The sequence below is a fragment of the Nuphar pumila genome, chromosome 10 (genome assembly GCF_984573655.1).
Source record: "Nuphar pumila chromosome 10, dmNupPumi1.hap1.1, whole genome shotgun sequence".
NCBI classification, from domain to species: Eukaryota; Viridiplantae; Streptophyta; class Magnoliopsida; order Nymphaeales; family Nymphaeaceae; genus Nuphar; species Nuphar pumila.
The window spans coordinates 32,706,074-32,729,583 of record NC_143258.1 but is presented as its reverse complement, the minus strand read 5'-3'; the positions used below and the strand labels follow the sequence as shown (position 1 = coordinate 32,729,583).

The 23,510-nt window shown below is 41.7% G+C and overlaps 1 protein-coding gene across 6 annotated transcripts in view; it reads right to left on the bottom strand.

Annotated features, from left to right (window-relative positions):
* Positions 1-255: 255 nt before the first annotated feature.
* The window catches only part of LOC149826621 (D-alanine-D-alanine ligase family), a 257,262-nt gene continuing 234,007 nt past the window's right edge, over positions 256-23,510 (bottom strand). For 5 of the 6 annotated variants that reach the window (XM_090018909.1, XM_090018910.1, XM_090018912.1 and 2 more), the window contains 5 exons: positions 20,618-20,873; positions 2,392-2,437; positions 1,565-1,673; positions 618-680; positions 256-513 (listed from right to left, as the gene is read on the bottom strand). In XM_090018909.1, coding sequence (XP_089875035.1) covers positions 433-513; positions 618-680; positions 1,565-1,673; positions 2,392-2,437; positions 20,618-20,873 — 555 coding nt within the window. In that variant the 3' untranslated portion in view covers positions 256-432. The remainder of the gene's footprint in view (positions 514-617; positions 681-1,564; positions 1,674-2,391; positions 2,438-20,617; positions 20,874-23,510) is intronic. The other variant, XR_016434777.1, reaches the window with a different exon arrangement.

Below are 23,510 nucleotides of genomic sequence, written 5' to 3'. Positions count from 1 at the left end.
CTCACCTTATCTAATTAGAGCCTCATCCATATGGGGCTCTAATTAGTGTAAATGGGTCCCACATTGGTGGTGCCCCATATAAGGGTCAAATCCATATATGATTGGATTCAAATCCAATAATTAATATAAAGTCCGTGTCCAAAACCGCATTAGATCCAAATACTAGGGTTTAGATTCATATCCAATATGTCCAATATCCTTTATTAAAATATCCGAGATCCAAATACAAATAAAATTTAAAAATTTGCACATATATTAAACATAAAATCTATCTTTACTTATTTTATATTAGGAAAAAATCACAAGTGTTACAAAATGTCATTACTCAATTTTGTTGAGAACCAGCGACATTGATCTCACCTTACCAATAAGGTAAGTTTAGTACAGGAAATAGGACTATAGAAACGTTGGAAAGCTGGTTCAAAAAGTATTTTATATAGATCTCTCTGCAGCCAAATCAAGCAAGGTACGGAAGAACTGACGTGGGAACATAGGTGGATTCTCTGCCAGTGCCTGAAAGGTTCATTGTAAGGTCCAGGGTACAAAATTAGTCAGGTTCGAAGTAGTAAAAAAAAGATATTACCACAAAGGACTTAATCTCGTGGACTGACTCTTGCCTGATGGATAAGAACTGTTGAAGGAGTCATACCAGGCACAGTGTTAACCTCTATGATCATAACCTGAACATTATGATGAAGAAATATGAGATACAAAAACATCAAAATGGCTAAAGAGAAAAATAAATCAATCAAAACAATTCATGAAAAAACTGTAATTTTCTCAAAAATAAGAAGAAAAAATCATATGAAGCTCCTTTCCCTTATTGGGCATCATAATGGCATATGTGGTAGGTAAATATATAATGAAGCCCCTGAAGTTTAATTTCTACGATTGATGCAATAACCATGAAGAGCATAAATGAATGTTTTGGAGAATGAATGTGCATTTTAACGTAGAAATTTCTTATTGATCAGCATGTGTGTGTGTCTGCAGTGCAGGAGCACAAGTTCTCATCTGTCACATGGATAATCCATTTTGAATGCCGTTTTGTATCCCTTAAAATACAAGTCATACTGGAAACTTTATAAAAATGGTCGTATCCCCGTATCCCTAGCCATATCCATGTGACATAGGTGCTCATGCTGTTAACACCTATTACCTTTGCTGGAGATTAACAAGTTCACAAATTCTCCTGCCTGAAACAAAATTTTAAACATAATAGTTTCAAAGATTAACTAATTAAGGCAATTAAATAATTTTGTTTAGAGAAGACACTTATTAGTTTTACTCATTTTTGTATATTCATTGTAACTTTTCTAAAATACCCTTTGCATTTAGTATTAATTTAGAGAATCATCATGGTATTTCAAAATTTGAAAAGGGCTAGTAAACTTAGTTTCCACTATAAACATAATTATGAAAACACCAGCAAAAGTTCTCTTACAACAATTTCCCGGAACTAATTACAGTCTGCATTTAACCATAAGATTTATTGTTTCAAAGTTTAATATACAATATCAGATACAGAAGCTAGGTACATGAAAATAAAGTGTAGTCGACTTACTTCTCCACTGTCTACATGAACAAAAGCATCAATCCGTGAAAACCCTTCCAATCCCAAAGTATGAGCAATGAGCTCAATCCGTTCCTTACATCTCTGCAAAGCTTCATGCCTGAAACAGCAAAGACAGTTTTCAAGCACATTTTATATAAAAAAGATCATTGACATCAGGTAACCAAATTTGATCGGGATCTGGACAAAAGGATTTATAAAGGTTCCTCTAGGAGCAATTTCAATGTGAACAGCCAAACTTTTCTATATGCAAGACATCATTCTCACTTGTTTAGGTTTTCAGATTACAGGATACAGGATTAGCATCCAACAATTAACAATAGATAATTTGTGAAGACAGAGATGGGTGATGCAATAAAATGTGAGATACAAAAAGCATGAAAATTGCCCACTCTGACTTGCATAAGGCATCAAGGAGAGCTGTTAAACTCAGAAATTAACAGAACTTGTGCAGTGATTGATGTATAAAATTGTGAATGATGTACTGACTGATTTAAAAAGCCTATATTCAACTTTGTCAACCCTATGCTCCATTTCATCAAAGCATCATACAAAACCATGCATCAACTGAATTTTTAAGGATCCCAATATCTTAGGCTACATGTCGATTTTGATAGCATTTCTGTTTTAGGCACCAAAAGTTGTTCTTTTAGTGTAAAATGGAAAACTCCAAGAACTACAATAAGATTAAAATATTGGGGATAGGTTCGTTGAGAAAAATTAGTGAAAACATGATTGAAAAGAAAAGGTTACAAATACCATAATTAAAACCACAAGGAGAAAGAAACATAAGAGATAAACAAACAGATCCTTCTAACCTGATTATTGATGCAGGAGGTGGAGTTAGGTTTATGCCAGTGCCACCTGTTGAAGAGAAAATACAATTTGCATTAGATAGAGATAAAAGACAGAACAGATTAAATTATTTACCAGGAAGTTGTCATACAAAAGGGATCATTATGTGTTCTTGGAAAAATAGCACGTTAAACTGTCACAGATGAAAGTTAAAGAGGGAACTTACTAAAAATAGAAGGAATTTCCTCAAGTACGGTTAACAAGAGAAACAAGATGATTCATCACTGAACAGTTTTCTTTCATATTGGTGCTGTAGGCTAAGATGAAAGATCCCCAAAATTCCATGGACCTTAAATCAAACAAGCAGACACTAATTATGCATATTTCACTAACAGGTTTCAGGGTTGTGAAAGTGTCAAAACATCTGCCTTGCATCTGACACACCTGAATGTGGTTATCCTAAATAAGGTTGTGAGACAAGTCGTAGCAACAAGATGCAGAAAGTGGACTTTGACTAGTTACTACCCATAAAGGCTGCCTTTGATAGAGAATGGAGGGGTCTCCTTCCTTCCACCTCCCATTGGTATGGTATGGAACTAAAACATGGTAAGAAATATATTATGCTCATATGTCAATATATAGTCTGCACTTACAAAATGTAAAGGACATCGGGCCTCATAAAAAGTGTATATAATTATATATAATATAATATATTTTAGATTATATTATATTATATATAATAATTATATTTATTTATTTTACTTCTTTTATTTTTGCTTTTTTAGGCTTGTCTAGTTCATAAAGAACTAGACTCAAAACTAGTCAAACCTTTGACTAGTTTTGAGATAGCCGTTGGAGCTAGTACAACGGCTACAATTAGAGCCGCCATCTATTGAGTCCTCTTAAGTCCCTTTCTCTCCCTCTCTCAATGTATATAAATAGAGGTGTTTCCCCCTCTCTTTGTATCAATGCTTCTTAAGCATTTTCATGTGAATGAAATAAAAGTTTATTATTTTATCTTTGTGTTATTTCTTTTATACCCTTTTGTGGGTTATGATTGTAGTGTCTTTAATAGACACCAATTACAAGCATTTGCGCTTTCGTGGAAGATCCTCATTTCCTTACATAGTATCAGAGCTTGGAAGCTTTTAGTTTTTGGAGAGTTTCCACCTTGTTTTCCATGCCTCTTTAGCAAAAATTGATTCATCTCGTTGTTCGTGATTCAAGTGCCTTTTTTGAAGAAAAAAGACATTTTGGAGGATCGTTAGCTATTCAAGGATTGTGATTGTGCACTTGTCCTTTCCTTTCTTTTTCTCTTTTTCTTTTTTCTCCCTTATCACCTCTCTTTCTTCTTCACCCTTGTAAAAATGGATGACAATGATAAAGTCAACATTATGCCCGTCAAATTAAATGATACTAATTATGTGATGTGGCTTCAATCATGAAGTATCACATTTGAGGAAAAAGGTTGTGGGGAATAGTAGACGGTTCTTATTCGGAACCTAAACTAACTCTCACAGAAATTAAAAATGAGAAAGAGGTGCCCCTCATGGAATGAAAGAAAAAAAAGGCATTAGCCACTTATGAGAAAAAATGGAAGATAGTGTGAAAATGTCTACAAAGAGACAATACACATACGAGCACTAATACCTCACAAGAGATGTGCACAAACACTCAAACAATACTTGAACAAATATGCACAAAGGCATAAAATAACACAAGTATGCACAATGGCATGTAAAGAATCTTTATATTCGAAAAAAGGAGCTTGAGCTCTCAAACTTAGTACAAGGGGAGAAACCCTTATTTATAAAGAATCAAAAGGAGGCCTTGGAGGGGCCTCCAACATAGTCGTTGGAGCCCCTCCAACGGTCACAAATGTGACCGTTGGAGGGGCCCAACGACTATATTGGGCCCCCCAAGGTATGAACAAAAAAGGAAAAAGAAATAAAGAAAAAGAAATGAAAATAAAAGTACAACATATTCCTATTAGAATATGCGCAAAATAAAAAAGATGAAATCTTGTCAGGTTTTACAAGAAATACTATATATATTTATATATATAGAGAGAGAGATATCTACATATATACATGGTATATATGTAAGTCTCTTTCTCTCTCTCTCTCTCTCTCTCTCTCTCTCTCTCTATATATATATATATATATATATATATATATATATATATATATATATACGAGTTTACATTTTAACACCCCCCCCTCAAACTTACGGTGTGATGACCGCAAGTTTGCCCAACAAAAAATTAAACCTAGGAGAGCAGAGCGCCTTGTGAAGAAGTCCGCTAGTTGATATTCATATGTCACATATGGAAGATCGATAACCTTCTTTAAATATTCTTCTCGAACATAATGACAGTCCATCTCTATGTGCTTTGTGCTCTCTCGAAAGGTATGATTCTTGGCAATGTATATTGCACTCTTATTGTCATAGCATAGCTTTGTTGGTTCTTGAATATGAACTCCCATATCTTCTAGCAGACGCCAAATCCATACTATTTCCATGGTTGTAGATGCCATGGCTCTATACTCAACTTTGGTAGAGGACAATGATACATTTTGTTGCTTCTTGCACCTCCAAGAGGCCAGCGATTCTCCTAAAAAAATACAGAAACCAGTGGTGGAGTGACAGTTATTTGGGTCACCTCCCCAATCAGAGTCAGTATATGCAATTAAATTTAATTCAGAGGATGAGGAAAGAAATACTCCCTTATTTATTGTCCCCTTAATATATCTGATGATGCGAAGGACGACACTCATATGCACTAATGTAGGGGCATATTGAAAATGACTGACAATATGAACAACATGAGATATATCAGGCCTGGTGATGCTAAGATACATCAAGGATGCAACCAGTTGTCTGTAAGGAGTAGAATTATCCAAAGGAATCCCATCATCGATCCTCATCTTGGATCCAACAACTTCGGGTGTTTCACAAATTTTGTCATCAGTAATGCCTGACCTGTCAATTATCTCACAAGCAAGCTTAGTTTGGGATAAAAAATATCCTCTATGAGAGAAAGCAGCTTCAATGCCCAGAAAGTATGTCAGAAATCATAAGTCTAACATCTCAAATTTTTCATTTAGCGCAGACTTAATCCTTTCTTAAAACTTTCAACCCTTCTAAAACTCTCTCTTGACCACTCTTAGGTAAGAATAGGGACTCTTTTAGAGAGTCTCACTCAGCCCAAAAAAAAATTCGGAATTGATATTATTTAATTAATTAATTAATCAATTTTTGATTATTAATTAATTAAAATTATCTAAAAACTTCTAAAAATAACCAAATTAACCCTAAAGGGTTCTTAACCTTAATAAACCCCAAATTAAGGCTTTATATTGAATTTAAAGCTGGAAAAACGTTGGGTTTGTATTTGGATCCGAATCCAGTTCCAAGATCCAAACCCATACCCAAAACAAAAATGGATCAAGAGCTGGATTAAATCCAGATTTAAGTAGGACTTAAATAAGACCCAAATCCATATTAGTTCGAATCGTAGGCCTTGGATCCAATCCGATCCAACTTCAGATCCATTTCGACAAACTGCTCAATTTTCAGAAAAACGCAATTTCTGGGCCAACCGGAACTCGAATTCAGGAAAACAAAATAATGTTGAGCTCAGAATTCCAAGACGCATCCAACGATATATTACACAGACTACAAAATTCTGAATTTCGCCTGAAAATAACCTGAATTTAAAGGTTAAACTTAAAACTCTTTTTCACGCTTCGATTGGCTACCCTCGACCTTGTCGATGAGACCTGGGTTAAGCCCAGACTAAAAAACTTCAGTCTAAAAATCGAGCCTCGAACAATTTTTCTCCCAAACTTAGCCAAATTTTTGATAAAATTATAAAATGATTAAGTACTAAAATACGCGATATTACACTCTATGCATTTTTATAAATAAAGTTTGGGTTTTGGTATGGTTTGGAAGATGAGTATAAGATCTCTTGTGGTGGTGGTTGTGTTTAACTTTAAGGGCCCCAAGTTTCTGGAAATGTTTCCCCACTTGTTTAAAACAAAATTGCCACTTTTTCATGGGTATGAGTTGGGGTCGTTATATATATCTATATATATATAATCTGGTTGATTGTTTCTGAGTTATATAATATATATTTTTGGTTGACTGTTTCTGAGTTATATAATTTATAGTTTTGGTTGACTGTAACGACCCCAACTCGTATTCATGAAAAAAAAGAGCCACGCTGTCCAAAAGAATCTACCAAGCAGTCGTGGGGTTCCCTCGTAGCCCTCTCGAAAGCAAGTCTGCGGCTCCGGGGTATCAGTGCCAGCAGCCAGAGCACATTGCCCCCTTCTGTCCGAACAAGCCTGCGGCTCCGGGAGGACAACAGCAACAACAGAGGCCTCAACAACAATAAGGTCAGCGCAAGACCAATGGGCGAGTCTACGCGGCTACAACAGCTACCCAGGGCGATCAGAATGATCTGATCGAAGGTATCTTCTTAGTTGCTGAACACTTTGCACGTGTGATGTTTGATTCGGGTGCAACACACAACTTTATTTCTTCTTCGTTTGCAAAGTTACTTGATTTGGTTCCATCTAGCCTCGAAAGGGCTCTTGCTGTGATGTCACATATGGGTGCATCATCTTCCTGCGGAAAGTATTTTCCTGCAGTATGTGTTGTGATAGAAGGCCATGAGTTGTCTGCTGATTTAGTCATTTTGGATATGACATTTTAGATTTGTCTACGTTGTTTTTTCATTCACCGATACCGACGGACGGGGTGAAGATCGTCTCAGCCTTGAAGATCTCCAAGTATCACAAGCAGGGTTGTGAGGTGTTCTTGGCGAGCGTATCCGTGCAGGATAGTCAGGCAACATCCTTGGAACAGTTAGATGTTGTCCGCGAGTTCCCAGATGTTTTTCCTGAGGACTTGCCGGGTTTGCCGCCGCATCAGGAAATTGAGTTCTCAATCGACCTAGTGCCTGGTACGGCACCAGTGTCTCACGCTCCGTATTGCATGGCACCTACAGAGTTAAGAGAATTGAAGAAGCAATTGCGGGAGCTCCTTGACAAAGGATTTATTAGATTGAGTGTGTCCCCTTGGGGTACACCGGTCCTCTTTGTTAAGAAGAGAGATGGTTCAATGCGGCTTTGTATTGACTACCGCATGTTGAATCAAGTGACGGTGAAGAACAAATACCCTCTGCCTAGGATCGATGATTTGTTCGATCAGTTGAGAAAAGCAAAAGTATTCTAAAAAATCGACCTTCGTTCGGGGTATCATCAGCTGAGGATATTCCTAAGACAATATTCAGGTCCAGATATGGGCATTATGAGTTTTTGGTAATGTCCTTTGGACTTACTAATGCCCCTGCGGCATCTATGGATTTGATGAATCGGGTTTTCAAGTTGTAGTTGGATTCTTTTGTCATCGTGTTCATAGATGACATTCTGATTTACTCGGAGAGTGTGGAAGATCACCGAGAGCATCTGCGAGTTGTGTTGCAGACACTGAGAGAACGTCAACTTTATGTTAAGTTCTCAAAGTGCGAGTTTTGGATTGATAGGGTGATGTTTCTCGGTTACGTGATATCCGATAGAGGAGTTGAGGTTGATCCAGCCAAGGTGGAGGCCGTTTTGTCATGGGAACAACCGAAGATGGTGACAGACATCAAGAGTTTCTTGGGATTGGCAGAATATTACCACTGATTTATCCAGAACTTTTTGCGTATAGCTGCCCGAATGACTCGATTACTACAGAAAGGAGTAAAGTTTGAGTGGTCACCTCGATGCGAGGATAGTTTTCAAGAGCTAAAGAAGAGGTTGACCACGGCACTGATATTGACATTGCCTTCTAGGACAGGTGGTTTTTTGGTATACAGTGATGCGTCGGGGACTGGACTGGGTTGTGTTCTTATGCAACACAGAAAGGTCATAGTGTCTGCTTCACGACAGCTAAAAATACATGAGAAGATTTACCCCACACATGACTTGGAGTTGGCGGCAGTAGTCTTCGCGCTGAAGATTTGGCGCCACTACCTTTATGGGGAACAGTTTGAGGTCATGTCAGATCACAAGAGCCTCAAATATATCTTCACTCAGAGAGACTTGAATTTGAGGCAACGGAGGTGGTTGGAGTTCTTGAAGGACTATGACTTCTCCGTCGCTTACCATCCGGGTAAGGCAAATGTGGTGGCAGATGCACTCAGTAGAAAGGCGTCGATCACAATAGCTAGATTGATTGGACGTAGTTGGGATCTGGTCGAGGAGTTCGTCCGATGGCAGCCTTTTGCTGATGACTCCGGACGCATCCTTTGTGCAGAGATGCAGGCAAGACCAGAGATCATAGATCGGATTGAGGAACTTCAGTCAGAAGATCCAAACTTTGAGAAGTTATGCGAAAGTGCCTAGAAGCCAGAAGCGCAGTTTCACCGAGAGGAGGACGGAACCATCATGTTCGGAGACAGATGGTGGGTTCCGAAAGCATTGCGGGAAGAGCTGATGAGTGAAGCTCACAGGTCTAGATATTCCGTTCACCCTGGTTCCACCAAGATGTTTAAAGATCTTCAGAGGACCTACTGGTGGAATGGGATGAAGCAGGACATTACGGAGTTCGTGTCCCGGTGTCTTACCTGTCAGCAGGTGAAGATTGAACACCAGAGACCTGGTGGACTTATGCATACACTCGAGATTCCAGAATGGAAGTGGGATGATATCTCAATGGATTCCATCATAGGGTTGCCTAAAACTCGACGACAGCGAGATGCCATTTGGGTGATTGTGGATCGCTTGACAAAGAGTGCTCATTTTCTTCCAATCAGGATCAGTCAAAGCTTAGAAAACTTGGCTGATATCTACGTGGATGAGGTTGTTAGACTTCATGGAATGCCTCGTTCGATAGTGTCAGATGGAGATCCGAGGTTCACATCTCGATTTTGGCGCCAGCTTCAGAAGGCCCTTGGCACTACCTTGAAGTTCAGTACCGTTTTCCATCCACAGACAGACGAGCAGTCGAAACGAACGATCCAGACACTCGAGGATATGTTGAGAGCATGTGCTTTGGATTGAGCAAGTGATTGGGACAAGCATGTGAAGCTTGCAGAGTTTTCATATAACAATAGCTTTCATGCTAGTATTGGTATGACACCGTATGAAGCTCTGCACGGTCGGCCATGTAGGTCTCCCGTGTGCTGGGATGAAGTCAGAGTGAGAGCAGTGGAGTCAGAAATCATCCAGCACTATACGGATCAGGTGCGTTTAATCCGACAAAAGTTGATTGCAGCGCAAAGTAGGCAGAAGTGCTATGCTGATCGGCGATGTAGAGAGCTCAGTTTTGAGGTTGGCGATCATGTGTTTGTTCGAATCTCGCCTACGAAAAGTATCTTCCGGTTTGGAAAGAAAGGGAAGTTGAGTCCTAGGTATGTTGGACCCTTCGAAGTCCTTGGACGTGTCAAAGAGACTGCATACCGGGTAGCACTTCCTCCTCAGTTTTCGCATATTCACGATGTGTTTCATCTCTCGATGTTGAGAAAGTACGTACCTGAGCCCTCACACATGATTCACTATAAGGCGATCGAGGTACAACCTGACTTAACTACGGATGAAAAGCCGATAGAGATTGTGGAATGCCAGGAAAAGGTACTACACAGTAAGACGATTCCGTTCGTGAAGGTGCGTTGGCAGCACCATGGGCTAGATGAATGCACTTGGGAGCGTGAGGCAGACAACACTACCCACACTTGTTTGGTACGTTCTAATTTCATGTATGAAATTCTTTTATGAGGGTAAGGATGTAATAACCTTATTTTAACCTTAGTTAATTGAGAATTTTTTTTATAATATGTAAATGGGCCTACATTCCGGATCCAAGACCCCGATAGGATCTTTATGTATATAGGTATAATACCTTATATATATATAAATGATGATATATATATATATATATATATATATACTTTACACAAATATATCAGGGGATCCACTATTGGATCCATACGGATCCAATTCGTGGATCCATACTGCGTGGGTGGTGTAGGTCCAAAACCGCGACCGGACTTGGATCTTGAGTCTCAGACCCGGACTTGGCCCACACTGCAAAAAAAAAAAAACAAGGGTAAAAAGGCAACCCGATATGGGTTGCCCGCTAAAACAAAAAACAAAAGTTAGGGTTCAGAGAGAGAACCCTAACTGAAATCGCATGGGAGGGGGTGGGCAGGAGCGCAACCACCGGAGTGAGGGTAACGACCTCCTATTTTCTCGGGAGGCCACCTTTGTAACGCTCCAGAAGTTCGACTTGAGAGAAAAAGGTTTGCATAGAAATACCTTCGAAAATCAGAGTTTGCAGCAAAGATTTTTAAAAGCACAAGTCAATTTTTCTGGGTACGTTAGCAAAAAGACTCAGCGCAAACACAAGCTCATTTTCTAAGCTAAAATAGTGAGCAGAGGATAGAAAAAAGTACATTCATAAAAGAAATGGTTTAATTTATACAAGGCAGAAGGGTGTCCACTCCAAAACAACAAAAAAGTACAAAACCAAATAGCCAGCGTGTCGACGAGAGAGGCAAAGCTTTGACCACGTAGCATCTGCACCGCCGCCTGTAAGAAGAGCTACCTGTCACCTACACCCATAAAGAATGGGGTCAATCCTGAAAACTGGTAGGTACGCAGAAGAAATAAAATGAACTAATCTAAAGCATGCTTGAACAGAAGCAAGTAGAAACATATACAATCTATGCAAGTGAACAACAAGGCTAACCGATATATCATAGACTCAAGCAAACTAGTGGTACATTGATATCAATCTAATGTAAGCAATCACAACCAGGCTTATCATGCATACCTTCCAACTATCGCAAACAACAGACGAATAGTAAGGTAAAAGCAAGCAGTACGAGAAAAGAATAAATAACTGTGAGCAAGTCATACTGTGATCTGATTATTATCTGGACATTGTGGGTACGCACAATGTATAAACGTAGAAACAACCGAGATCCTTTTGGGGGTTCATTATGCCATGTATTTTATTATACCCTGAAGGACTGACTGAGTCCGCTCCTAAGGGAACGACCTGTGGTCGAGAGAGCAAGTCCCCAAAGGCTAGAAAGGGCCCACGGATGCATCCAACTTCTGCAGAAGTGCTGGGCGACTACCACCTAGGATACTTAAGGTGACGCCATTTCCCCTACCTCATGTCTGGGGAAGCCGGATCTTTGACCGAAATGGCCATGAATGGCCTGTCCACCAGAGGGTTTGTACCATCCATCCTCTCTCTTGATGAACCAGCCCGAGCAAGCACGATGAAGGGTTATTCATCATCATCGCCTTGCTCTATATGCCCTGGTCTATTTGACCCACTCGAGCATCTTGCCTGTGAAGGCGCATGTTTATCATTTAGTGAGATATCCAGAAGCAGAACATGAGGCCCATTCACTTTGTGCTACGCATCATAGCATCGCATAGCACTGCCAAGAGATGCGGCTAAGTTTATAGCCACAAGTCACCAGAAATACTCAAAGGAGCTCAAGTGCTGAGAGCAATTTCTAAGGGTACCTGCAAGGCAGAACAATAGCATAATCGAAGTCTATATGGCACAAGCAAGAAATGAGTCAACATAAGCAAGTAGGGCAATAAGTAAGGTGCGAAAACATAAATAGCTAAGGCACATAAAGCAAGGGGCAACAAAAAGTAAAGTGCTATAAAGTAAACAGGACAAGGATCGCGAAACCGCGTCCTTAAGTTTAAAAGACAGAAAGTAAGGCACTGGAAAGTAAATAGGACAAGGATCACGAAACCGCGTCCTTGAGTTTAAAAGACAGAAAAGAAAACCTGGGCACATATAGCGTGGTAGCAGCAGAAAGTAAAGTGCTGGAAAGTAAACAGGACAAGGATCGCGAAACCGCGTCCTTGAGTTTAAAAGACAGAAAAGAAAGCCTGGGCACATATAGCGCGGCGCCAGCAAAAAGTAAAGTGCTGGAAAGTAAACAGGACAAGGATCGCGAAACCGCGTCCTTGAGTTAAAAGAACGTACATATACGTATATAGGCATATTGTTTAATTATCTTTTCTTTAGTTCAGTTTAGTTCATTCAAAGTCCTTTCACGCAACTTTCCCCTACCTTGGGGAGTTGCGGGTTCCTGCACGCCTGCGGGCGTAAGTTCGAAGGGTCTCAGGCCACGAGACACGCGGGCGCTCCGTCGTGCAACCTGCACGCTAAAGAGGTTAGCAAATCAAAAGCGAAACAAGGGCCTGGCCGCCAAGCAGAGATAGGCAGACAGAGCCCCTAACGAACAACCCAGGCGGCAGGCGGCCACCAACGGCGACAAGGGGCGGAGCCCCATGCCGACAAACAGAAAAGACGACAAGGGGCCCTGCCCCATGCCGGAAAACAGAAAAGACGACAGGGGGCACTGCCCCCTGCCGGCAAACAAAGCAGTGACAGGGGGCGAAGCCCCCTGCTGACACACCAAACAACGACAGGGTGCTCCGCCCCCTGTCGGCAAACAAAACAGTGACAGGGGCAAAGCCCCGTGCCGACAAACCGAACAACGACAGGGGGCTCCGCCCCCTGCCGGCAAACAAAAGCGACAGGGGGCTCCACCCCTTGTCGGCAAACAAAACGACGACAGGGGGCCAAGCCCCCTGTTGGCAAACCGATGGTGACAGGGGGCCAAGCCCCCTGTCGGCAAACCAACGGTGACAGGGGGCCAAGCTCCCTATCAACAGACCGAACAGCGACAGGGGGCGAAGCCCCCTGCCGGCACACAGAGGCGACAGGGGGGCTCCGCTCCCTGCCAGCACACAAACAAAGGCAGAGAGCCAGGCCCCCTGCCGATAACCCGACGACGGCAGGGGGCCAAGCCCCCTGCCGACGAAATCGTCGGCGACAGGGGGCTAAACCCCCTACCGACCCATCGTCGGTGACAGGCGGCCAAGCCTCCCCCCGACATATCGACGATGGCAGGGGGCCAGGCCCCCTGCCGACGAACGGACAACAGCAGGGGGCCAAGACTCCTGCCGACCCATCATCAGTGACAGGGGGCCAAGCCTCCCCCCGACACACCGACGATGGCAGGGGGCCAGACCCCCTGCCAACGAACGGACAACAGCAGGGGCCAAGCCCCCTGCCGACGAACCGCCGGTGACAGGGGGCTAAACCCCCTGCCGACCCATCGTCGGTGACAGGGGCCCAAGCCTCTGTTAAAATATAACTTGCGTATGGATCTGGATCCAGATCCATACGCATGGTATGTTAATGAAACACATGCTGTTTACTTTCATTAATGGCATCCTTGTAATATCTCTGATATTACAAGGATAGTTGTATACTTGTTGTTTTATATAACATGGTTAGGGCTTGGTGGTCGTGTATAGTGAGCCGCCCCAGCCATTGAGTTCTCTCTCTCTCTCTCTCTCCCTCTCTCTCTCTCTCGCCCTGTTTCCTGCAGATCGCATGGTATGTTATAAAATCTGATATGGTATCAGAGCACAGGCCATCCTGTGCGTGAAGAATCTTCTGAAACAGCGTATCCTCTTTCAGCGTGTTCATCGAGATGGGGTCAGCGTGAACAGCAGAACTCCCTGTGCGTGAAGAAGTTCTGAAACAACAGCTGCATATCTCCCTCTTCTGAAATTTCTGAAACAGCAGCAGCGTATCTCCCTCTTCTGAAATCTCTGGAACAGCAGCAGCGTGTTCCTCCTTCAGAGTAGAGCAGTGTCTCCCTCTTCTGAAACAGCAGCAGCGTATCTCCCTCTTCTGAAATCTCTGGAACAGCAGCAGCGTGTTCCTCCTTCAGCGTGCCCATCGATCATCTTCCGTTCATCCTAAGTTTTCTCTTTTCTGTTACTCTATCATCTGTGTTGGTTCCCATTTTTTTTTTTAACACATCACCGACTACTGTTTCCCTTTTTATTTCAAACCAGTTTTGATTCCACAAGTTTTCTTTCCTTCCTTCATTGCTGTTTTAGTGTTCTTTGTGCTGTTTTAGTGTTCCTTCATTCCACAAGTTTTTTTTTTGGTCATACAAGTATCTGCCTTATTACAGTTTTCTGATTGATTAAGTGATCTCAAATCTGTTTATTTCTTTTCATTCATCTTGTTTGCTTATTCATTATTCTACTGATATGGATTACTCTTCGTCTTCATCATCCGGTCCCTCTGCCAATTTCTTGAGTCAGCTTGTTACAGAAAAACTTACTCATTCTAATTTTTTGACGTGGAAAAGGCAAATCCTTCCTTTTATACGGAGTCAGGATCTCGATGAACATTTGGATGGTTTAGTTCCTATACCACCACGGCTTCTTTTGCAGGAAACCAAGGATGAGAAAGGTGACACAATTACCATTTCCATTAAGAATCCAGAGTATACAGTTTGGAGGAAGCGGGATCAGTCTTTAGTTGCTTATATTACGTCAACACTCTCTCAAGAAGTGTTGGTTACTATTTCAGATGATTGCACTGCGGCGGATCTGTGGAGTAAGCTGTCACAGACTTACTCTCAGATATCAGAATCCCGAGTTATGTTCTTAAAAAATGAATTTCAAAGTTTGAAGAAAGGCTCCATGACAGTCATGGAATACATAGGCCGCTTGAAGAGTATTACTGATCAATTGGCTGTTGTTGGAAGTGCTATTGCAGATAAAGATAAAGTTCAACAACTCCTCAATGGATTGGGTCCTGATTTTGACATGTTTACTACAGCTTTATCATGTCTTCCTCACTTGCCCACTTTTGACGACCTCCAAGCGAAACTTCTCCAGCATGAGATGATTATGAAGCAAAGGGCAGAAGGACATGAATCAGCTCGTCCTCATTCAATTTTGGCCATGGACACTTCTGTAGGTTTTGGACGATGGAATGGAGGGCATCAAGGAGGCAGAGGCCGCGGACGTTTTGGGCAGGGAGGACGGGGTACCTTGCCTACACCTAATATCTCAGGGGGTTTTAACACAGGGAATCAGAGGAGAGTACCCACTTGTTTCTTATGTAACAAAAGAGGACATGTGAAAGCTGATTGTTGGTTCAATCTACAGAATAGAGGAAAATTAAACAAAATTGAAAATAAATCCACTACTGCTGTGGACACAAAAGGGCCATCCACAGATGTGCAACAACTTTTGTTATCAGCATTGTCACAGATGACGATCAAGCAAAAGGAACAAGGCGAATGGTATGTTGATTCAGGTGCCGCCATGCATGTTACGGGTAATGCGGGTAAGTTATCTCACTTATTGACTTATTTTGAAAAAGGTAGTATAGTTACGGGAGATGGAACTTATCACTCCATTAGTCATACTGGCAATGCACATATCCCTATGTCAAAGTCCTCACTTCACTTGTCCAATGTCCTTCTTGCTCCTAATATTAAAAAAAACATTGTTTCTGTAGCTAAACTTGTTGACGATATGAATTCTTCTGTCAAATTTACTCCCTCTTCTGTTTATGTTAAGGATCTACGAACGAAGGAGACGTTCGCTAAGGGGGAGCGACAAGGAAACATGTACGTCTTCAAGGAGAATCCTTCAATGTCTTCGTCTTCAGTCCCAGTTCTCCAGTCGAAGTCGTCCAAGCATTCTTCAGTGTCTTCGCCTTCAGAGTCTTTGTTTTTTCCTTCATTGGCAGTTTTTAATTCATCTCATTGTAATAAGCCAGATATTTGGCATAGTCGTTTGGGACATTGTAATCGAGGTTTCGTTGAAAACCTTATATCTGATGGTCTCCTTCCAGAGTCTAGTTTATGCTCATTTTCTGATAATAATCATAAATGTTCCTCATGCGAACTCTGCAAAAGTCATGTTCTTCCTTTTCATATTATAAATAAAAGAGCTTCAAAGCCATTTAAGATTATTTGTTCTGATGTTTGGGGACCCGCACCTATTCCTTCTCTTTCTGGCAGTCGTTGCTATGTTATCCTTATTGATTCCTATTCCCGTTATACTTGGATATATTTCTTAAAACACAAGCATGAAGTTTTTCAAATATTTCGGGAATTCCATTCGATGGTCAAAACAAAGTTTGCTTGTGATATTGTGCATTTACAATGTGATGGTGGAGGAGAGTATTCATCGAACGATTTTATTGCCTTTCTTCGGGATAAAGGAATAAGTCGACAGGTTTCTTGCCCTCATACTCCTCAACAAAATGGGGTTGCAGAGCGGAAACACAGGCATATTGTTGAGAGCGCGATGAGCATGTTACATGATAGCAATGTGCCCGTTAGTCTCTGGACAGAAGTTTTTCACACATCTGTTCATATCATAAATCGTCTTCCTATGGCACTTTTGGATCGTAAATCTCCCTATTATACTTTATTCGGGCAACATCCCTCTTACGATGAGCTGCGTGTTTTTGGTTGTGTATGTTATGTACATATTGATTCATCTCTGCGAAATAAGTTTCAGGACAAGGCTGTCAAGTGCAGATTTGTTGGGTATGCAGATGAATACAAAGGTTATCGATGCTATGATCCTACTACAAAACGTATTAGGACTTCTAGAAATGTTGTTTTTGACGAACGAAATTTTCAGGCCAATGACTCTGCAGCGGTGCCATCTCGAGAATTAGAAGTATATGATCCATGGATGAGCGCAAATCTTTTTGCTAATACAGGAGAAACATGTCAGACAAATTGTCCTTCCTTCGGCTTGAGTAGGGAGTTGAATGACTCACAAATACATGTTGAATCATCTCCAGTTGAGACACCCCCAGTAGAACACTTCTCTGGGCAGGTATACACTAGACGGGACAAAAATACAGAGCCGAGGAATGTGGAAAGCATCGCCAATGATCCGGCTCAAAGGCCGTCACGCATTAAGCATCCTATTCAACGATGGGTAAGTTATGAGACCTCTCTTGATTTCCAGTTGTTTATGTCTCAGCTCACAAAACAGGCTGAACCCACTTGTTTTAACCAAGCTCTTCAATCTCGTCATTGGACTGAAGCTATGAATGAAGAAATGGAAGCCCTTCATGAATGCCAGACTTGGGAAATAGTCCCTCGGCCAGAAGGAAAGAATGTAGTTGGCTCAAAATGGGTTTATAAAACCAAGTATAAGCCTGAAGGAAGCATTGACAGATATAAGGCACGACTTGTTGCTCGAGGATTCACACAACAATATGGTGAAGACTACGATGAAACTTTTAGTCCGGTAGTCAAAACGGGTACTATTCGTGTCATCATATCTCTAGCAGTCGATCGAGGTTGGAGCCTTAGCCAGATGGATGTTAAAAATGCATTTTTGCATGGAATTTTAAAGGAAGAAGTGTATATGGAGCAACCTCCTGGTTATGCCGAGAAGGACCCTACTGTCTGGGTGTGCAAACTGAGGAAATCTCTGTATGGGTTGAAACAGGCGTCCTGTTCCTGGTTTGAAAGTTTCTCTATGCAAATTCAGAGTTATGGTTTTAGAATATGCTCTCTGGATCATTCACTCTTTATTTGCCAAAAGGCAGACATTGTTATACTTCTTCTTATATATGTTGATGACATTGTGATCACTGGGAGTTCAGATAATCATGTGCAAGACGTGAAGCAGTTTTTAATGAAAACTTTCAAAATGAAAGATTTAGGGGAGTTGAGGTACTTTCTTGGTGTGGAAGTTGACAGACAACAAGACACATTGACACTCATGCAACAAAAATACACTCTTGATCTTCTAGAAAGAGCCGGGATGACGAATTGCAAACCAGTCAGTACTCCTAGTGTATTACATCAAAGGCTGAGCTCTGAAGATGGTCATCTTTGTGTCAACCCTACAATGTATAGAAGTCTCGTGGGAATGTTACAGTACTTGACCTTTACCAGACCTGATATAGTTTATGCTGTCAATCAGGTATCCCAGTTTATGCATGCTCCAACGGAGGGTCATATGGAAGCTGTGAAGCGCATTCTACGTTATTTAAAAGGAACTATAGGAGACGGACTTGTTTATCGCAAGAACGATAATTTGCATAGAGGACATGAACTCATCACTTATACAGACGCAGATTGGGCAGGGGATCCAGATGAGAGACGATCTGTCTCTGGATATTGTGCATATATTGGACACAATTTAGTGTCCTGGAGCAGCAGAAAACAAAAGGCAGTGGCACGATCGAGTATAGAGGCTGAATACAGATCGATGGCTGCAGGCACGACAGAAGCCACATGGATTAGACACTTATTGAGTGATCTTGGGGAGACAATTATTCGATCTTTTCTTCTATGTGACAATCAAAGCGCAATAAACATTACATGTAATCCTATCCAGCATAGCAGAACGAAGCACATTGAGATTGATCAACATTTCATACGGCAGAAAGTCAAGATGAAGGAGATAGAACTACGTCATGTTCGAACAGAAGATCAAGTGGCAGACTTGTTTACCAAGGGGTTAACAGGACGTCAATTTTGGCTATTGAAGAGCAAGTTGTACATGATCCCAAATCACGTACAACTTGAGGGAGGGTGTTAAAATATAACTTGCGTATGGATCTGGATCCAGATCCATACGCATGGTATGTTAATGAAACACATGCTGTTTACTTTCATTAATGGCATCCTTATAATATCTCTGATATTACAAGGATAGTTGTATACTTGCTGTTTTATATAACATGGTTAGGGCTTGGTGGTCGTGTATAGTGAGCCGCCCCAGCCATTGAGTTCTCTCTCTCTCTCTCTCTCTCTCTCTCTCTCTCTCTCTCTCCCTCTCTCTCTCTCTCGCCCTGTTTCCTGCAGATCGCATGGTATGTTATAAAATCTGATAGCCTCCCCCCGACACACCGACGATGGCAGGGGGCCAGGCCCCCTGCCGACGAACGGACAACAGCAGGGGGCCAAGCCCCCTGCCGACGAACCGCCGGTGACAGGGGGCTAAACCCCTTGCCGACCCATCGTCGGTGACAGGGGGCCAAGCCTCCCCCCGACACACCGACGATGGCAGGGGGCCAGGCCCCCTGCCGACGAACCCGAGCTTCGGGGAGAGGCAGAAGGACACCTACCTGCAGCAGTCCGGCGGCGAGTCGCCGGAGAAGAAGAAGAACAAAGCGGTTGACGCGACCATGGAGGAGGGGAGCTGACCACCACCAAGGTGGCTGCCGGATGGCCGATCGAGCGGTCGTCGGGTCGCCGGAGCTGAGCCGAGAACGAAAGAGAGGGAGAGGAGAGAGAATCGAGCGAGGGCAAATGCCCTCGCCCGAGGCACCCTAACCCTTTTAAAAAGGGGGGTGTACCAGCTTCTCGAAAATTCGAGAAGCCGGATCCGGGCTGGGCTCGGATTTGGGATCGTCAGCCGACCAAGACACGTGTCTGACACGTGCCTGGCGCGTGTCCGACACGTGTCAGACTCGATTTTTTTTCCAGACATTACAACCTTCCTTCTAAAAGGGGGATCCCGAACCCTTTTTCTCTCTCACCCTCGTGCTCTCTTCCCCTCATCTCTCGTTCTCCTGTTCCCTCTCTGTTGGTTTGCTTCTAAGTCGTCTCGCGCTTCCTAAAATTTTAGAAGTGCATCGCTTCCTGAATTGCTTCCCGCTCCCACTTCCTCGACTGGCAACTCTGGTAGAAACGGCTTGAGCTACAACAACGGAAAATATACTTGGCTTATTGTTGAGCCATCTAAAGATTTGAAACACCAAAAGTATGGCAAGCTTTCATATGCTTTATAATTCTACCAACCACACGTCCCTCATCAATCACAGTAAGGACCATGACAGCAGGGTTGATGATTATGTGTTGGATAGTATAAGATGATGTGAAAATTTTCAGACGTGTCTAGGCTTACAGATCTAGACAACAAAAAGAGGCAGCAGATTGTGATTGCGAAGCAGAATGAAGCTTGAAGGAGGCCTTCTAAATCTTAAGGTTTTTCTGTTCCAAATAAGAGACCATCTTCCACTGACTAATGTTAATGTTAATGTTAATGCAGCAACATTATTAGTCTTCCTGAGGACTTCTATTAGCTGTAAAGACCTATTGACAACACTATTACTTGCAATCATCACTTACAATATATGAAAAAAGCTTTCTACTCCAAGGAATTTGCAAAATTGCAAAAGCTTAAGACAAGGAGACATTTTTTTTTATGGAGGCCTTCATATTAATTTCTCTTGTATGGACAAGAAGGGATTAGTTTCAAGAATATGAATTTTTCTAGTAGAGAGGAAATATAAATTGATCAGCTTAATGATATACCAAAAATAAAGCTAATTTGCAAAAAGCTTTCTGGGTAGCATTTGCTTGCATATACCACAAGGAAAAATATTATGAGACAGAACACGGCTTACCCTGGAATTTCTCCTCCAGTGATAAAATATCCCCAGATTCCTTAACAGTAATACTAGGAGTCAAGGAATGCATGGAACCGCGTTTCCCAATAACACCAACTGTGATTTCAATCCACCTACTATGTCCTTTCCAGTTAAGCACACAAGAATTAGTATGCTCCTGCTTGTATGAGACCATAATCTCACCGGTCTCAATAAACGGTTCAAAAATCAACAATGCAGGTGGTGGATTTGGCATCTCAATCACCCCATGTGCCTAAAACATAAATTCAATAGTGTCAAGCCAGAAAGATTACAGATGGAACTGATAAGAAATTCTTTCCAGAACACTAGATATTCAAGATTTTTTTTTTAAAGCAAATACATGATAGCTGTTGGCTTTTCTAATACTATACAAGTGTATATTTATACATGCATTGAAAAAGTACGGTTCATTATATTTTTGGGTCTGGACATTATACCAGACCCGTGTCCATGTTGTGTATAGTATACATTGTATTTTGGGTCTGGATATTATACCAGACCCGGACCCATATTGTATAACCAAACACTATTAATACATGTTTTAGGTCACGATTTCATTATTGAAATCGTGACAGCCGCAGCCCTCATTCTCTTTGCTTTCTCTTTCTCACAGGGCAGATTCTGAAGAGAAATCTCACATGGTATCAGAGCGGAGATCCACCTAGGGTTCGAAGGGGCTTCCAAGAAAGGTATGACCAGAACCAGAGATTTGAGGTTTCGATTTCTTACTTCTCTCATCTTCACTTTCGTTTCTCCCAATAAAAGGTTCGACCGGACTCGTTTCCTGTGTCGCTTTTCTGGTGGATTCACGTCTCACGTGAAGTCCAATACCATCACGTCTAACGTGAATCCCTTAAGTATCAAAAAAAAAATTCACGTGAATCCCCAAAGTTGACCCCCTCGGTCTGATCGTCTGGTATTGGAAATATATTCAAATATTTTCCAATATTCGATTCTTCCCCTTCTCCTGGTATATCCAGATCTGATCGTGCCTTTGCACCAGATCTGGATCACTTCCCTTCTGCGCATTCTTCTTCTTCGTTTGGGGGCATTCTTCCTTTTGCTGTTTTTTTTTTACAGAAGTTTTCAATCTGATCCTATTTCTATCCAGCGTCTCCATCTTCAGTCTGTTTCTCCCCACTGACACAACTAACATTCACACAGCAGTTGTCTGCCCACATCATATTCATCTACATTTTGTCTAAAACACAGTCAGTTTAATATAAAAAAAACTTTGTTCAGCGTGTGGATCACTCTTATTGCATCAATCTCAAACCTAGGAAATGAAAATTCTGAACTGATTCCTTTTTGGATCTGACAGTCTCCGATCAACTGTTTCTTAAGGTTGCTTAGCCGCAAAAAAAAAAAGAAGTAACCAGCACCCTTCTCGGGCAATAGACTGAGCACCTAAGTTTTTCTTCTCTCCATTTCTATCATGGATTCTCATTTTTCTCAATTGAGTCTTTCTTCGAGTTTTCTCAATCAGCTTGTTTCCGAAAAGTTAACCACCTCAAACTTCTTGATTTGGAAAAGACAAATCATTCCTTTTATAAGGAGCCAAGGTCTCTTAGGTCACTGTGATCATCGCAAAATTTTTCCTCTCTTGTGGTTTCTCTCTCTTCACAGTCACCTGGATGGAACCACTCCAGTCCCGCTAGAATTTGTTACGAGAGAAGAGAAAGATGATAAAGGGGCAAGTTCAATTGTGTATGTCAAAAATGCAGAATATCTTAACTGGGAAAGGAAAGACCAATCAGTAGTTGCATACATCAGATCTACCTTGTCTCAAGAGGTTCTTGTTGCAATTCCTAACAATTGTACAGCTCTGCAACTCTGGAAGAAATTGGTTCAGACGTATTCACAAGTCTCACAGACGAGGATGGTTTTCCTCTAGAGGAAATTTCAGATGCTGAAAAAGGACTCCATGACTATCATGGAATATCTAAACAAGATGAAGACTATCATAGATCAACTTGCAGTTATAGGATGCGCAGTGAGTGACAGTGATATGGTGCAACAAACTCTGAGTGAATTGGGATCCGACTAAATATGATCGTCACTTCACTACTGTGTCTGCCTGCTCTTCCTACTTTTGATGAGTTGCGAGCTAAATTGATTCAGTATGAAATGACTCTGAAGGGATTTGCTGAAGAAACCCACGTTCATACAAATTCTCAAGAAGTTTTTGCCACAGGGGTGACTTATGGTCGAGGAAGGGGGCGAGGGGGACAAGGGCGAAATGGACACGGAGGATGTGGATTGCTTCTCACTCCAAATATGTCGATCCATACTCAAGGACAAAAAACTATCCCCACTTGCTTTCTTTGTAACAAAAGGGGGCATATTAAGGCGAATTGATGGCACAATCCTGAAATTAAAGGAAAGACTCCACAGTCCGAACCAAAAAGAAAGTCCAACAACATCAGAGACAGTGGAGAGCTTAGAGATCTGTTGATATCCACCTTGTCAGAATTGAATTTAAAGCAGAATGATCAAGGAACTTGGTTCGTTGACTCAGAGGCAACAACTCGCGTGACTGACGATGCAGGTAAACTTTCTAAACCTATTCCTTATTTTGGCAAAAGTAAGATTGTCACTGGAGATGGATCCTACCATTCTGTTTCTCATATCGGAAAATCTGTCATTCCCATGTCACATTCTACTCTTGCACTTTCTGATGTCCTGCATGCTCCAAATATCAAGAAAAATATTGTCTCTGTTTCTAAACTTGTTGATGATAATCATGCTTCAGACGAATTCACTCTCTTCTCTGTGCAGGTCAAGGACCTTCGCACGAGGGAAACATTCGCTGAAGGAAAGAGACAAGGCAATATGTATGTCTTCCAAGAAGCTCTATGTCACCCCGTTC